The sequence below is a fragment of the Dipodomys ordii genome, unplaced genomic scaffold (assembly GCF_000151885.1).
Source record: "Dipodomys ordii isolate 6190 unplaced genomic scaffold, Dord_2.0 Scaffold147, whole genome shotgun sequence".
In the NCBI taxonomy this organism is placed as follows: Eukaryota; Metazoa; Chordata; class Mammalia; order Rodentia; family Heteromyidae; genus Dipodomys; species Dipodomys ordii.
This window is the reverse complement of record NW_012267363.1, coordinates 1,971,305-1,982,727: the sequence shown is the minus strand read 5'-3', so window position 1 is coordinate 1,982,727 and position 11,423 is coordinate 1,971,305. Positions and strand designations below refer to the sequence as shown.

Below are 11,423 nucleotides of genomic sequence, written 5' to 3'. Positions count from 1 at the left end.
ACCCAAAAAAAAAAAAAGTTACAAATTATCTCTTCAAATAAGCTGGGGGTATCTGATTTGCTAGAGATTTCCATATATTCTTCAGACTTGGTAATGGAAACCTCATTTCTATTCTCGGTCAAAGCTACTAACTCATAGCACAGCCCAGTATTCCAGACCTGCTCTAGGATAGAAGTAGTATGTTTCTATATGGAGAGGTGCTTCTGTGAGACTAGCACAAGAAACATTTGTCATGGACACTTCTTGGTCCTCCTCTCACCCTCTTTCTCTCTACAGAGCTGGAGAAGCAGCTGGTGGCTCTCATCCCCTATGGGGACAAAAGGCTGAAACCCAGGCGCACGTGAGCCACAATTCTTCCTTCATCTCCACAGACTATCACCCTTGGTGGTCATGTTACTAGTGTGTGTGCTGTGTTTGGATTCTTTCTAATTTATTCTATAAAAACCCTGAGCTTTGGGGCTGGGAAGGTGGCTCAGTGGTAGAGCGATTGCCTTGCATGCATGAGGCCCTGGGTTCGATTCCTCAGCACCACATAAGCAAAAAGAAAAAAGCGGGAAGTGGTGCTGTGGCTCAAGTGGTAGAGTGCTAGCCTTGAGCTGAAGAGCTGAGGGACAGCGCCCAGGCCCAGAGTTCAGGCCCCATGACCAGACCCCCCGCCCCCCCCAAAATAAAAAAAGAATGATAGTGCTAGGGCTGGGATGTAGCCAAGTGGCAAAGCACTTGCCTAGCAAGTACAACGTCCTGGGTTCAATCCCCAATACCAAAAAAGAAAAAACCAAAACAACCAAAGAAAGAATGATAGTGCTGGAGCCAGGTGATGATGGCTGACACCTGTAATCCTAACTACTCAGGAAGCTGAGATCTGAAAATTGTGGTTCAAAGCCAGCCCGGGCAGGAACGTCCATGAGACTCATCTCCAATAAACCACCAGAAAACCGGAAGTGGCGCTGTGACTCAAGTGGTAGAGTGCTAGCCTTGAGCTGAAGAGCTCAGGGACAGCTCCCAGGCACAGAGTTCAAGCCCCACAACTGACCAAAAAGAAAAAGAATAGTAGTGTTGCTGGACATAGTGATATATACAGTACTTGGAATCCCAGAACTTGATAAGCAGAGGCAGGAGGATTGAGTTTGAGGCCAGCCTAGTGAGACCCTGTCTCAAACACCCACTCTCTCTCTCAAAAAAAAAAAAGATAATAGACAGGTACCAGTAATCCTAACTACTCAGGAGGCTGAGATCTAAGAATTGTGGTTTGAAGTCAGTCCAGGCAGAAAAGTCTATGAGAGTCTTATTTCCAATAAACTATTCAGAAAAAGCTGGAGGTGGTACTATGGCTCAAATGGTAGAGCGCTATCCTTGAGTAAAAGAAGCACAGAGTCAGCGCCCAGGCCCAGGGTTTAAACCCCAGGACCAGGAAGAAAAAAAAATGTGGTCAGGAGCTGGGGTTTTAGGTCAGCAGTAAGATTATTTTTCAAGCATTCATGAGGCCCTGGGTTCAATTCTTAGCACCATTAAAAGAAAAAAAAATTCAGCCGCTGGTGGCTCATGCCAGTAATCCTAGCTACTCCTGCAAGCCTGGGCAGGAAAGTCGTGAGATTCTTATCTCCAATTAACCACCAGAAATCCAGATGTGGAGCTGAGGCTCAGAGAGAGTGGTAGAGCACTAGCCTTGAGAACAAAAGCTCAGAGACAATGCCCAGGTCCTAAGTTAAAGCCCCACGACCTACAATCAATCAATAAATAAATGCTTGGCACTGGTGGCTCACACCTGTAATCCTAGCTACTCAGGAAGCTGAGCTCTGAGGGGATCATAATTTGATGCCCATTCAAAAAGTTTATGACATTCTTATCTCTAATTAACCAGCAAGAAGCCTGTAGTGGAGGTATACTCAAGTGAAGGGTTCCAGCCTTCAGCAAGAGTGAGAGGCCCTAAGTTCAAACCCCAGTACTGGCACAAGAAAAACACAAGGAGGAATAAGGGAGGATTGAAGGAAGAAAGAGATAAATGTCATAGATAGGGTAATTATCACACTATATGTATATATTGAGACATCATACCATATAAACATGTACAATTATGTGTTAAGCAAAAATAAAATCAAACTTAAAAAAAAAGCAGCATCAGACAAAATAATTATCTCTTTAGGTCACTTGATAACCCTTCCAGACCATCACTGCTTCCAAGAACCATGGCTCCCTCTTCAAGACAGAAAGGAACTCCCTCCTGCCTCTCCAAATCCTACCAGGACAGAGCACATGGTCCTAGCTGCAGTTACTTGGGGAAGTTATTTTTCCCTTATTATGGTAGTTTAGAACAGCTTGTTTTCTTTCCAGTGGGAATAGAAAGCCAGCTGTTTCCTATCTGGGAACTACTGGGAACCTCAGATGCAGCTGAGGATCATCACACACTTGGATCTTGTATGTGATCCAGGTCCATGTGACATGGATCTTTTCAACTTCAAGGATCTCAGCATAGTTTGAGAGCCACCACCCAGCTTCCCCAAACATTGCACTAAAATTAGATACTAGCAGTGTTCCTCAGGAGATACTAACAAAGTACTGACTCTAGTGAATAGCTCCGATTTTGTATATATAGCTTGTTTTTCAGTGCTGGGATTAAACCCACTGCTTGGAGAATGCTAGGCAGTACTTGAGTACTTGAGCTACTCCTCCAACTCTGTTTTCATTTTGTTTCTAGGGGATAAGGTCTCATGCTAGCTTTGTCTGGGCTGGCATCCAAGTCAACACCCTCCTGCCTCCACTTCCTGAGTAACTGGGCGTATCAGAGGTTCTGTGGTTATTTTGTGCCTGTATGGAGGGCTTGAACTTAGAGCCTTGTGCTCTTGCTTAGATTTTTTTTTTCACGAAAGGCTGAACCCCTACCACTTAAATCACAACTCCACTTCTGCCTTTTGATTCTTTTTTTTTTTTTTTTTGTCTTTTCTCTTTTGGTACTGGGGATCAAACCCAGGACGCTGCACTTGCTAGGCAAGCGCTTTGCCACTGAGCTACATCCCAGCCCTGCCTTTTGATTTTTAATTGGGGATAAAGTCTCAGATTTATCTTCCCTGGCTGGCTTTGAACCACAATCCTCAGATTTTAGCCTCCTGAGTAGAAAAGATTACAGACATGAGCCACCAGCACCTAGTTTTGCTTATAATTAGATAGAGGGATAGTAGCCTGTTCTGAATATCAAATTTGATTAATTATTACAATTCAGAACACTCATGTGTAGCCTGGCACAGGTAGCTCACACCTATAATCCTAACTACTCAGGAAGCTGAGTTCTAAAGATCTCAGTTCAAAGCCAGCCTTATGCAGACAAATTCATGGGACTCTTCAGTTACACACATACACACACACACACACCCCAGAAGTAAAAATGTGGTCAAGTGGCAGAGTGCTAGATTTGAACCCAAAAGTTCAGGAACAGCACCAAGGCCCTGAGTTCAAGCCCCAGGACCAGCAAATAATTTTTTTAGACATTTTTCAAAGTAACTTCATTTCTCAATGACAAAGATTTGCATTCTTTATCATTCACATTCAGAAAATTCCACAGCCATTAGTTCTTCCTCTTGCTTTTCTTGTCTGCTGGCTGCTTTTCCAGAGTACAGAAGTTGTGGAAAGACATTATTTAGCTGGAATCTCTTCCAGCTAAAAAAGTTATTTTAGGGAACATTCTTTTTTTGGGGGGGTCCAGTCCTGGGGCCTGAACTCTGGCCTGGGCGCTGTCCCTCCGCTCTTCAGCTCAAGGCTAGCGCTCTACCACTTGAGCCACAGCACCACTTCCGGCTTTTTTCTTTTTGGTTATGTGGTGCTGAGGAATCGAACCCAGGGCCTCATGCATGCAAGGCAAGCGTTCTACCACTAAGCCACCTTTCCAGCCGGGAACATTCTTTTTAAGTGGCACTATTTATTTTTATCTTTAAGTAGTTGTAGAAAGAAGTTCCTATTCTACAAAACAGTATATGAATACAAGGTGTATGACAACATTGTCACCCATTGCTCCTAACCCATCCCTTTTCTCTCCCCTTTTTTTTTAAAATTGAGATTAGGTGATTACATAAATTTCACATATTTCACAGTATTGTGGAATAGTGATACTTAGTTAAAGTCATAAACACATTTTAACCTTCACAAGGCACATTGTCATTATCATGGTCTATATAGTTTGTGAATTCTCTGAGCTTTTACAATACAAATTATTTTTTCCACATTAAGGGATGTTTACATTTCTTTCCTTTGCTTAGTGTAGGCTGTTCCCTCTTTCCCTCTCATTCCTCCCTTCCCATCGCTGTCTTTGGGTTGCTTAGTTCTTTTTCTTCTATGTCCAGTGCAGCTGATGGGTCCTTTTGTTGTAGTTTGTTCCATTTCCCACTTATTCTGTATCCTCCTCCTGTCTTCCCTCTGTTGTGTGCATATAACTACCATATATATGGTCAAGAACATGGAGTCATTTAGTAATGATATGACAAAATGAGTGGCTGTCCTTTGTTTCTCAAGTCCTGTTTACTTTGTCATATCTTCTTGCGTTTTGGCTTTAGCATCCACATATCAGGGAGACCATGTGCCCTTTGTCTCTTTTTTGTTGTTGTTGGTCGTGGGGCTTGAACTCTGGGCTTGGGCACTGTCCCTGCGCTCTTCAGCTCTAGGTGAATGCTCTACCACTTGAGCCACAGCGCCACTTCTGGTTTTTGAGTGGTTTATTGGAGATAAGAGTCTCGCAGACTTTCCTGCTGGGGCTGGCTTTGAACCGTGATCCTCAGATCTCAGCCTCCTGAGTAGCTAGGTTTATAGGTATGAGGTACCAGCATCCAGCTATCCATTGAGTTCTTAACTATGAACTAGGAACACTGTTTTCCTACTATTTTTTCATGCTTTAGACCATTGCAAATTCTATGAGGTAAGTATAACTATCTCCATCTAAAAAAGAGAAACTGCCAGGCATTGATGGCTCATGCTATAATCCTAGCTGTTGGCTGTGGTGAAGTTATCCTGTGGTGGCTGACATTTTGGCTGCTGATATTCCACCAGGCTATCTGCATCTCAGGGTCCCTGACATAGCCTGACCACTAACACCAACTACCTCACAGTCAATTTCCGGCTCACTCCCTTACCATCAATTTTCCTTACACAGTGCGGACTCCCACTTCCTTGTTCCTATAGGTTTACTCCTTACCTCATTCCTACAGGTTCACTCCCCTATAATTACCCCCTTAGCTGCTGTGTCCTGATGGAAACAGCCTGTCAGTCTCTCTGACGTTAAACCTTACTTTCCTGGACGTGTGTAGTGTGCTTTATTCAGTCTAGTTCTAAAACTAGCTTACTGGGGGAGGCTGAGATCTTAGGATTGCGGTTCAAAGCTAGCCTGGGTTGAAAAGTCCCAGAGACACTTATTTCCAATTAAACATTTTAAAACACACACACACACATACACCTACCTGAAAATGGCACTGTGGCTCAAAGTGGTAGAGCCCTAGCCTTAAGCAAAAAGAGGTCAGGGATAATGCCCATGCCCTGGGTTCAAGCCCCATGTCCAGCATAAATAAATAAAATAAGGCTTGGAGAGATTACATGGGCTTCTCAGCATTACTAGGTCAATGAGGTCAGAGCTGGAAATGGAAGTGTCTACCGGCCAATCCTGTGCTCCCACCCATGCTGGACCACAGCTAAGAAGCTAAACATGCAATTTTGGGGTGGATATATATGGGAGAACTTTGTATCTAGAGAAAAGTATGTAAAGATCTTTCTTGGGTGTTCACATTCCTCTCTTCCTCCATGCGTTCCCACAGGAAGCTCTTTGTGTTCCTGACTATGCTCATATGCCTGGTGACCTCCTCCATCATCATCTTTTTCCTGTTTCCCCGGTCTGTTGATGTGGAGCCTGCAGGCCTCAACTCCTCCGTGGTGGCCTTTGATGAGGAAAATATCCAAGTCAACATGACAGTGGGTACCCATGTTCCCTGTAGCATTTGTTCATATATATATTTGCATCAATACTGGGTCTTGAACTCAGAGCCTGGGCACTGTCCCTTAGCTTTTTCAGTTAAGGCTAGTGCTCTACCATTTGGGCCACAGGTCCACTTACAGTATTTTTAGTGGTTAACTGGATAGAAGACTTTCTGGGACTTTACTGACTAGACTGGCTTCAAACCATGAACCCAGCTGCCTTGTCTTCATTGGGTGTTTTGAGAATGAATTCAGACTCAGTGCTGCTATTACAAAGCATTCTGGGGGCTGGGAAGGTAGCTCAGTGGTGGAGTGCTTGCCATGCATGCATGAGATTCTGGGTTCCATTCCTCAGCACCATATAAGCAGAAAACGCTGGAAGTGGTGCTGTGGCTCAAGTGGTTGGGTGCTAGCCTTGAGCTAAAGAGCTGAAGGACACTACCTAGGGCCAGAGTCAAACCCCATGATTGACAAAAAAAAGGGGGGGGGTTGTAGGGCTGGGAAGATGGCTTAGTGGTAGAGTGCTTGCCTTGCATGCATGAGGACCTGGGTTCGATTCCTCAGCACCACATAAAGCAGAAAAAGCCAGAAGTGACGCTGTGGCTCAAGCAGTAGGGTGCTCGCCTTGAGCTGAAAAGCTGAGAGACAGCACCCAGACCCAGAGTTCAGGCCCCACGACTGACAAAAAAAGCATTCTGGCTTTCCCAACCTGGGATTTACAAGGAAGAGTGAAAAAAAGATTCCTGGTCATTGACCCAACTCCTCAGTATTTAGGATTACAGGTGTGAATCACCCCAGCTTGTTTTTTTTTTTTCTTATTTTTTTTTCTGATCATGGAGCTTGAACTTAGGGCCTGGGAACTGTCCCTGAGCTCTTGTGCTCAACGCTAGCACTCTACCACTTTGAGCCACAGCACCACCTCCAGTTTTCTGGTGGTTAATTGGAGATAATCTAAGGGACATTCCTGCCTGCCTGGCTTTGAACCTTGATCCTCAGATCTCAGCCTCCCTAGGATTACAGGCATGAGCCACCCATGCCTAGCTTGACACTTCATTTCTTTTGAGAATCTAATCTTGCTTGGTTGCCTACACTGGTCTTTGGGTAGCTGAGACCACAGGGATTCGCCACCATGCCATACCTTTGTGTGTGAATGTGTGTCAGTCCTAGGGTTTGAGCTGTGGTGTGGGTGCTGTCCTTAAGCTTTTGTGCTCAAGATAAGTGCTCTACCACTTGAGACACAGTTGAACTTTCAGCTCTTTTGGTTGTTAATTGGAGATAAGAGTCTCAGGGACTTTCCTGCCTTGGCTGGCTTCCAACTGCAATCCTTAAATCTCAGCCTCCTGAGTAGTTAAGATTACAGCTGAGCCATCAGCACCTGGTAAAGAGTGAGCCTCTCTGCTATTATGGGTTCCCTCGGAGGAAATAACAACCAGCCCTGAATGAAGCTGAAGAAGCTGGGCAAGCACCGGCAGGTTTGGAACTAGGAGCCTCTGCTCTACTGAAGCACCAGGTGGTGGGACTGTGATAGATGAAGGCATCACAGGTGTCACTTGAAAAAGTGAGCATCCAGTGCTGATGCCGACATTTGCTTTGTCCAGGAAGACTTGCAGAAAACTCCAACAGCAGATCTGGCTTGCACAGAAAGAAAAGGTGACTATGGAAGTAGAAGCCCCCTCAAAGCCAGCCAGGACTAGTGAAGCACAGCTCAAACAATGAAAGAAGATACAAGCTCCCCGAGATGTACATGGGGGACTTGAAGAGCTAAATCTCTTTTCAACCAAAAGATTCTCAACTGGAGCCAGAAAGATTTGGTTGTTTCAGAGGACTTTGGAGAAATCATGACCCCCTTTCACTGTCCTCAGATTCCTCTTCCACAGCTTATGGAACTCCCCTGGAGGGATGTTAGGAAGGAAGAGGGCACAGAAGAAAAATTGGAGAGCATCTTTCTTCTCTTTCCTTTCTTTCTTTCTTTCCTTCCTTCTTTCTTTCTTCCTGTCTATCTGTCTGTCTGTCTTTCTTTCCTTTCTTTTCTTTTCTTTCTTTTGTTAGTCATGTGGCTTGAACTCTGGGCCTGGATGCTGTTCCTGAGCTCTTCAACTCAAGGCTAGCATTCTACCACTTGAGCCACAGCAACATTTCTGGTTTTCTGTTGATTTATTGGAGATAAAAATCTCACAGACTTTCTTACCCAGACTGGCTTCGAACCATGATCCTCTGATCTCAGCCTCTTGAGTAACTAGGGTTATAGGTGTGCCTAGGCACTGAGTTCAAGCCCTAGGACCAGAATAACAACAACAACAAGAAGTTAAACCAAATAAATAAAATGAAGAGGCCTTCAAAAAGCTTCCCTGTACCTAGTCCTCTGCACTTTAAAGTCCATTGTGGTAGGATGGAGATTAGACTAGATTAGACTAGTCAAGATTCATCAACTGTTTGGCTTCTCCTAGGAAGGCAACTCCTCTCTTTCCTTGTCTTCATTTCCAGAATGTCTTGAACATCTCCAACACTAACTACTTCCCTATCACTGTGACTCAGCTGACCATCGAAGTTCTGCACCTGTCCCTCATAGTCGGGCAGGTCTCCTACAGCCTCTTCCTGCATGTTGGCCCTTTGGCAAGTGAACAGGTAAATGACTGCCTTCTTGGCCAGACCTGTCCCAGTGTGTGTAGATGTGTGGTGATGATGGGAAGGGAGAGATCCTGAAGTTAGTACTAACTCTGTGTCCATTTGGTTGACAGATATTTTACACAGTAGCCAGCAGGATTAAGGATGAGAGCACATAGTAAGTACCCATTCATCAATTCCACCAGGTTTCCTGGTTGTCTAGCAAATTCTACAACCCATGTTTGGCCTGCCCCCTTGAGGTTAGAACTGCAATGTGCAAGGTCGAGAGTGTTCCCAGCTGTTGAATGTAGATTGGAATGAAAACAGGCTAAAATATGGTTAATCTTTACAATATATGATCTTGGGCTCTTGGGCCTAATCATTGAGGAAGAAGAACGTCTTGTTTTCTACTGAAGGAGAGTCTAGCAAGTAGGGGTAGGCAGATGATAGTGCAGCCTGGTGACCAGCAGCTTACCTTAGAGGAAGAGGGAAGGCATGGGAGTGAAATTATGGGAGCTTGGGAGATGGCTCAGTGGTAGAGTGCTTGCCTTGCATGCATGAGGTTCTGGGTTTGATTCCACAGCACCACATAACAGAAAAAGCCAGAAGCTGAGGGACAGTGCCCAGGCCCAGAGTTCAGGCCACATGACCGACAAAAAAAAAAAAAGAGTGAAATCATGGAAGGCAAGGACTGAGACCTGTTGGTCTTCTTTGGGATTTCCACCACCACCCCCCCTCGCCCCGTCCTCTGTGTCTGGGCCCTGTCCCTCAGCTCTTCAGCTCAAGGCCAGTGCTCTACCACTTGAGCCACAGCACCACTTCCAGTTTTGTGAGTAGTTTACTGGAGATAAGAGTCTGATGGGGCTGGGAAGGTGGCTCAGTGGTAGAGTGCTTGCCTTGCATGCCTGAGGCCCTGAGTTCGATTCCTCAGCACCACATAAGCAAAAAGCCGGAAGTGGCGCTGTGGCTCAAGTGGTAGAGTGCTAGCCTTGAGCTGAAGAGCTGAGGGACAGCACCCAGGCCCAGAGTTCAGGCCCCACGACCGGACCAAAAAAAACAAACAAAAAAAAGAGTCTGATGGACTTTCCTACCCCGGCTGGCTTTGAACCAAGATCCTCAGATCTCAGCCTCCTGAGTAGCTACAATAATAGGGGTGAACCACTTGTGCTCGGCTTCTTTGGGATTTCTGACAGGCTGTTTACTGTGAAATGTGCCTCCATGTTCCCTTTTTCTCTTTCTCAGCAAAATATGTACCTGGCTGAAAATTAAAGTCCACCATGTGCTTTTACATATCCAGTAAGTAGAGTATAGAGCTGTGATATCCTCCCATTTCTCAATTCTCACCTCTGGTCTCATAACCTTTCTTGCCTGGGATGGCTTCAAACTGTGATCCTCAGATCTCAGCCTCCTGAGTAACCAGGATTATAAGCACCGGTGCCCAGCTAAATATGTGAATCTTAATTGGGTCTGGGGAATAACAAGTCCAGGCTTCTCTGAAGGTCTCACCTGGCTGGATTGGTGTGAGAGTCCCAAGGCTATCTGAAAACTGCTAGCATTCATGAAGCAGATATCCCAAGGCTCTTGGCAGAGCAGGGAAGCGACATTGCCCCTCCCTCCCCCACCCCCCAGACACCAGAACAAGACCAGAGCTGTCCTTTTCCTCCTCAACTTGGCAACAAGGCCTGCTTCCTCTCCAGGGGCTCGCTGACCTGCTCCTACCTGTGCCATTCAGAGCAGCGGATGTTCCAGAGCTATGAATATGTGGACTGCCGAGATGACACATCAGTGCCCCATCTGCTAATCCCTCACACACCCTAACTGCCTATGGTCCCTGGACTCCAGGTACTTGCAAGACTGTCAACTGTGGTGCCCAAAGAAGGACTTTGCCAAAGGAAAGTCCTGCTTTATCATGCCCAGCCCCTGCCACACCCTTAGCACAAGTTGCTTTCTATAATGTTAACATCACACTTGCAAACACACTTAATCCTTCATTTTCTATGAATTATTTTCTGTGTGAGCATCAGATCCGACCTTGGTATGTCTGAAGGAAAATCTGACCTCACATTGTGGCTGAGCATGCTGATTGCCCAGTGCCATCTGGCTTCTTCACTCAGATTCTTCACCCAGTAATAAGAAAATGACTTTGGGGACATCCAGTGTTGTGTCTCTGTGCTTCAGAGTCAGGTGACAAAATGATGGAAATGACTCTTTTCTGTCTGGTAACTTATCACAGTAAGATTGGCCAAAACTCTGTTCTTCCCAGGTAATGAGATGGGTCCCTGGAAGATAGCTATTCTCCATCCAAAAAAACCTCCTCTCTAAAGAATGGTATTACTTGCCGGGCGCTGGTGGCTCACGCCTGTAATCCTAGCTACTCAGGAGGCTGAGATCTGAGGATCGCGGTTCAAAGCCAGCCCGGGCAGGAAAGACTGTGAGACTCCTATCTCCAATAAACCACCAGAAAACCGGATATGACGCTGTAGCTTAAGTGGTAGAGCGCTAGCCTTGAGCTGAAGAGCTGAGGGACAGCGCCCAGGCCCAGAGTTCAGCCCCGTGACCGGACCCACAAAAAATTAAAAAAAAAATAAAGAATGGTATTACCAAGCCAGGTGCTTATGGCTCATGCTGTAATTCTAGCTAATTAGGAGGATGAGATCTGAGGTTCAAAGTTCAAAGCCAGCCCAGGAAGGAAAGTCTGTGCAACTCTTTATTTTATTTTTATTTATTTATTTTTATTTTTTGGGTGCGATCGTGGGGCCTGAATTTTGGGCCTGGGCACTGTCCCTCAGCTCTTCAGCTCAAGGCTAGCACTCTACCACTTAAGCCATAGTGCCACTTCCAGCTTTTTTCTTTTTGCTTATGTGGTGCTGGGG

At 45.5% G+C, this 11,423-nt stretch overlaps 1 protein-coding gene across 1 annotated transcript in view; it reads left to right on the top strand.

Annotated features, from left to right (window-relative positions):
* Tmem106a (transmembrane protein 106A) overlaps window positions 1-10,879 on the top strand; it is a 14,438-nt gene extending 3,559 nt beyond the window's left edge. The window contains exons 3-8 of the mRNA XM_013031945.1: window positions 277-340; window positions 5,790-5,943; window positions 8,431-8,571; window positions 8,685-8,728; window positions 9,793-9,846; window positions 10,248-10,879. Coding sequence (XP_012887399.1) covers window positions 277-340; window positions 5,790-5,943; window positions 8,431-8,571; window positions 8,685-8,728; window positions 9,793-9,846; window positions 10,248-10,368 — 578 coding nt within the window. The 3' untranslated portion in view covers window positions 10,369-10,879. The remainder of the gene's footprint in view (window positions 1-276; window positions 341-5,789; window positions 5,944-8,430; window positions 8,572-8,684; window positions 8,729-9,792; window positions 9,847-10,247) is intronic.
* The last annotated feature ends 544 nt before the right edge of the window (window positions 10,880-11,423 follow it).